General features: G+C 39.5%; 1 protein-coding gene across 2 annotated transcripts in view; it reads left to right on the forward strand.

The window, feature by feature from the left end:
- Positions 1–1,573, forward strand: part of LOC138740312 (sestrin-1-like) — a 44,231-nt gene extending 42,658 nt beyond the window's left edge. For both annotated transcript variants that reach the window (XM_069892776.1, XM_069892777.1), the window contains exon 10: positions 1,070–1,573. In XM_069892776.1, coding sequence (XP_069748877.1) covers positions 1,070–1,159 — 90 coding nt within the window. In that variant the 3' untranslated portion in view covers positions 1,160–1,573. The remainder of the gene's footprint in view (positions 1–1,069) is intronic.
- Positions 1,574–6,000: the final 4,427 nt, after the last annotated feature.

The raw sequence follows: 6,000 nt of genomic DNA on the forward strand, positions 1-6,000 counted from the left end.
GAGTACATTATTTAGACGAAGAATTTCCCCTCAACCACTTTGTATTTGGAATTTTATGCACATATAAATTGAGGAGAAGGGGCATCAACAATTGATTTGTTGTTTGCCCTCCACTGAAAACGTAACTTGCACACGAGACCCAAAACCTTGGGCAAGTGGCGTGTATTTGACCTATGGATGTCCAAAATGCACTGTTGCTAACCTTGCAGAGATTAGGATTTGAGGAGCACTGACATAGGCATTTAGAGGCCTCCAGGCCCAATCTAGCCTGAGGTGTGACCACTCACTAATGTGGGGTAACCTTGGATTTAAAAAAACAAATCCAGACAGATTAAAGTAAACCCACTCAAAATGCATCATTGCATTGTGCAAATCACTTGTATTTATTCTTGTTTTACTATATTTTATGCAGTTGGGTATTGAGGTGTATATTACTGAATCAGGCGCTTGGGTTGGTCATTGAAAAACATGGGCTCAGAGCCATCTGGGTTCATGCTGGTGGAAAGGAAGCCACTAGCTTGAGTCTCATCTTCCATCAGTAGGTCTGTTCTTCACCAATTCCTATCCTGTTTCATTGTGATGAGTTTCTACCACTGTTGCCCCATCAAGCATCACCAGCTTCACTGAAAATATTTGACCTCAAGTATTTCCATAAATTAAGTACAGTAAAACCCATTATCCAGAATTAAGTACAGTAAAGCCCCTATTTTCCGGACTTCAAGCAACCTGTAGAAAAAAAATTGCAGAAAATAAATATGTAAAAAATAATACGGATTTAAAATTGGCCTGCCTCGCCGTTAGTTTGCCAATTATGCAACACACAGTCTCGAGCAACTGTGAAATTCACTTAGCCATCTATCAATACCAATAGGTGTCAGATACTGGGGGCTTTACTGTATATGTCCTCTCTGTGACTCCTCTGCTAAGGGAAATGTGTCCTTCCTATTTATCAAAGCACCTCATAATTTCATTTCAGCCATTCGTGCCTTTCGATTTATGTCTCTGTTTGCTTGAATGTAAGAGAGCTGAAGGAGCACTCCTATTCATGCTGCCCGTACTTCTGTTCCAGGTTCGTGTGAATATGTTGATCCTGGAAGCTCGGATGCAGGCAGAGCTTCTCTATGCACTGCATGCAATAACCCACTACATGATCTCTTAAGATCATAAAGATGGATCTCCTTACCTGCGGGGAATTTTTTTTACAATTAAGACTGGACTTGAGCTTAAAGACTTGAACGTCTTCTTGGATGGAGGCATTGCAGGGCAGCTGGAACCATGTCGCAATGTCTGCGACAGTTAATGTGCAATTATTGACAATGACACAATTGAGCGTTGTGACTGTACGTACAGAGAGTGATGTTACTTCATTGCCTCAATACCAAGCATTCACTTGAGGATCCTCAATCTCTTAGTTTTCAGATGTCAAAAGGCTATCACATCAGTGGTTTACGCGACGACCATCAAGCGTACAGAATATTTTCAAGCCTTGATAATGGGACGGACAAGCCCCTTTTTTTTTGGAAAAGAAAGACTTATTTTTGCTATGAATAGTAATAACAGATAATATGTTTGACACGTGTTGAGTCTGTTTCATATTGGAATGGCGTTTCCAGATCCTTGCCATATTACTTTTGGTTTTATGACTTATCCAAAGCCTTTGTGTGTTTGGGTGTGCGTGTGCGTGTGCGTGTGTGTGTGTGTGTGTGTCGGGGTGTGCTAGGAGGGTTGGGGAGAGGGAGGGAAGGGGCAAGGGGAGGGGCAAATGTCAACTGTGCCCAATGAGCTGTGAATTTAGTAAATCTCGGGTGATGTATAGGGGAAGAAAGGAAGGATAGTGAGCCAATGGGGCATAAAATTTCTTGAGCTTGTCCAAAAAAGGCACTAATGAATGAAACGTGAATTTTTTTCCCTGCCCTAGTTAGTGGTTACAGAAGGAAGCACGGCCATAATGCAGTGTGCCAACTGAGCATGGTTGACTTCCTTAATCCTACTGAACAGTCGATAACAGGATCCAGAGTGTTGGCCAATGCTCAAACGGATTTGGAATCCAGATCAACGCAGGTCAACATCAATGGTTTTAAGTTGTTTATTAATCTAATAGCATCCAACCCTTCCAATGTTCTGAGGTCATTTTAAGCCACCTTGCCTGAACTTGCATGTGCAATTGAATGGTTGACAGCATTGCATGCATGTGCTTTTTTTTCCCATTTTAAAATAGAAAGCACTTCTTAAAGCCTCAGACAGGTTCTTGAACTTGGAACGAGTATGGAAGCCATTAGATTGGTCACATACGCTTAACTGGAATTGGATCACTGTTGAACTGTATTTTATTTATTTTTTTACATTCTATATCCAGTAACAGTGTTACATTACAAGAAGGAGAAAGAAATGGGAAATCAAAAAGATGATCCTACCTTTTTTTAAAAAAAAGTGTCTAATTGGCTTGTACACCAATTTCATCTGTAGCTGGTAGTCACCGTGCATGTAATATGGTAATTGCCACTACAACCAAAAGAAGGACAACCCATCATTTTCCATTTATTGTCAGATAGTGAAACAGGGAAGCTGCCTGGAGTTTGTAGGAGTTCTCATGGTCTCTAACTACAATTGGGAGTAGACTCTAACAAGCCTGGCTAATCGACCTGTTACCATGCAACCAACCACATCCCTCCCCAATTTAAAAAAAAAAGAAAAAATTGTTGGTGCTGGTCTATTATTAGGTATAATGAGTATAAAAATAATAAAATAACACTTTTTTCTTTCTTCTAGTGGTATAAATGTGACTGTAAAAACAGGTTTTTAATTTTTTTTTAAATATATTACAAGCAGACACCATTTTGGAACAAATGGTCCTGTGGTTAATGATGCACAAAACAAGAGTCTTTGTGTGGTCACGGTTTAGATTATCACCTGCATCGTGTTTAGAATCTTTTTATGTGATGCGTTCTAATTGTGCAATACACTTACACGGGGATTATTGATTTAGTAGATTGACTCGTGTTCCAAAATGGAGTCGCATCCAGTCATCAATCTCATGTGGCCCCATGTTCACACATGAGGTTTTCAAGGATATTCTTGCAATCCAAGAGGAAGGAAAAATTCTGAGCTGTTGCAACATATCTGTGGCTGCAGTTGATGCCTTTGATGTAACTTGAGAGTTTCAAAGCTCTGCAGTAGCAATTTATTTGCACCAAAATAAAAAAAAAATAACATTTTTAAAACTGTGAGGAAAAAATGTGGTCTGTATTGAAATCACCTCTGACCTTAGAGTGCCTATGTTAACGTTCTCACTCTTATTTACTATCTTCTCTTTTTAAAATACTGAATTGTGACTAGTAAAAGTACAATACTGGAGAAACTCAGCAGGTCAAAAAGTGTTGTTTATATAGGAAATATAAAGAAACATTCGGGATTGAGCCCCTCATCAAGGTAAGAACAAAATGTGAATTATATTCGTACCTTGATGAAGGGCTCAAGCCCAAAACGAGGGTTCTGCATCTTTATTGTTGCTATATAAAGGACACTGTTTGACCTGCTGAGTTTCTCCAGCTTTGCCTTTTTACTTCAGTCACAGTGTCTGCAGACTTTCGTGTTTTACTCCTGAATTGTGACCAGCACTGGATTCTAAGACACCAGAATCGCTGTACCTTGGCCAGAGGACCCATCTCATTCTGTCAGGAATTGAAAGAAGCCAGGTAGGTTTTGACTACCCATGTGCTCCTTAACACAGTAATTCAAGTCTGTTAAACACACAAGCCAACACCTTAATTCTTTTCAGTGCAGGCATAAAATTTGGCACATCCTCATCTCTGTAATAGAACATCTGAGGTCTATTTCAAGTACACTTGTCAAATTATATTAATAATATTCCTTTTACACAAGTGCGGCAAAACTTCTGGTATCTGGAATTCAAGCAACTGGTAGCCTCAAGTAACTGGCAAAAAAAAAATTCGAGGAAAATAAATACATTTAAAAATAAAAAAAATAAGAGGTTAAAAAATAGGTAAGTTTAAAATTGTAAAAGTAAATGTTCTCTGTAGTAACACATGAACCTTTGGTCAAAGAGGGAGCAAATATTCAGTCAGCGGAGGAAGGGCCTTGGTCAGGCTTTGCTCGTAGCAGCTGTTTGAATAAAGCTATGTGAAACAGCGATAGCGTCGCCCAGGATGAAGAGCTGGTTGATGCTGCTCGCCATTGGGGTAACTCTCTTAAAGTGTCTCCTTATCCCTACCTGGTAAAAGTCGCTCTAGTTGTTTTCCGAAAACTTGGGGGAGGGGTGGGTTAATTATAATGTTATTGTTCTTTTGGGTGGCTTCATGGAGGGAGAGGAACCTGCAATTGCAGCAATGGTTAAATGTTTTCAAAGAATGTGACTGAAAATAAAATAGAATGCTTTAAGGTTTATATATTCATGCAAGTGAATTTTGTTCAGTGTAAGTACTGTATGGTATTTCTGTCTTTTATTCTTAATGCAGGGGTATTGTAAGAGTAAGTCTCAAGCAACCGGAAAATAGACATCCGGTATCTATTAATCCCATAGGTGCCAGGTACCAAGGGTTTTACTGCATATTCTACCACTTGATAGTGCGATAGATTCCATGGCACTGAAGCAGTCCCAATTTCAAAACGGGGCAGATTGAACAATGGTAGCTAACCACTTGTCAACTCAGATGAGGCACTGGTGAAATTCTCTTCCCATTTAGGAAAGACATTCCATGCTTGTCAGGTCAGGGGATTCAGGGAATTAAAGGGTTATATGAGGAGCATTTGTCAACTCTTGGCCTATATTCATTGAAATTTAGGAGTATGAGAGGAGGGGATCTCGTCGAAACATTTTGAATGTTGGAAGGCATGGATAGAGTAGAAGTAGAAAGGTTGTTTTCCATGGTAGGAGTGTCTAGGACAAGCCGGCACATCTTCAGAATTGAAGGGCATCCATCCACTTGGAGCAGAAATGCGTAGGGATTTCTTCGTCCAGAGTGTGGTAAATCCATGGAATTTGTTGCCATAGGTGGGTATGGAGGCCAGGTCATTGGGCGTATTGATGGTAGAGATTGAAAAATTCTTGATGAGCCAGGGCCTGAAAGTTTGAGGAGAAGGCCAGGCAGTGGGGCTGTGTGGGAAAATAGATCAGCTCATGATTAAATGGCAGGGAAGATTCAATGGGCTGAATAGCCTGTTTCCTTTTCCTCCGTCTTATGATTGTAGGATGATTGGTTAGTGTAGGTTTTCATTTGGTGTGGCATGAAGTCCTGAAGATAGGTCCCAAAAGAAGTTTATTGGGAGGAGGGAATGCATAAAAAGAAGGCCAATGGGGCTGAAGAGATTGCTATTTGAAGGACATGGCACCTTGGCAGTGAAATGTATTTTCCTTCTATGCTCTGCTGTTCCAGGAATAGGGCTAGAATTTTTAAACTTCTACATAAATTAAAAAGCACTGTGGAATACAATTGTTTACACCAAACTGCATTGGCAATACATTCCACTTTCAGAATGTGGCTTTTAAAATGAAGAAACTATGCAAAGGCCACTCACTGTCCAATCAGATCAGGGAGTGGGCACATAGTAATATTTCGAGTTAGCACAGAGTGCAGTGACGTGCCAGAAAAATAACTCCGGGCAGCAGTGGGTGACTAAGTATGGGTATTAATGTCATTTGCAATTTAGTTAGAATTTATTATCAAAAGCAAAAATTGATGCATTTGTCACAAAGTTTAATTTGTAACCAAAAATGTTTGATCTTTCCAAATAATAATCAAAATAACCCAAAACTGAACCAGAAAAGAAAACAAGCCTTGTCATTGAGAGTTTACTGTCATACACACAAGTACAATGCAAAAATGCACTGTAATTCTTCTTGTTGCTTCATCTGCACAGATGTAAAATACACTAATAAACTAGAATTATAAGTTTAAAAATTATAAAATGATAGAAAAATATTCACAGTTGCAGTTAGTGCAAAAAGGGTGAGGTTTAGTGTTCCTCCCCCTCTCTTCCTCC

This window comes from Narcine bancroftii, chromosome 8, assembly GCF_036971445.1.
Source record: "Narcine bancroftii isolate sNarBan1 chromosome 8, sNarBan1.hap1, whole genome shotgun sequence".
NCBI lineage: Eukaryota > Metazoa > Chordata > Chondrichthyes > Torpediniformes > Narcinidae > Narcine > Narcine bancroftii.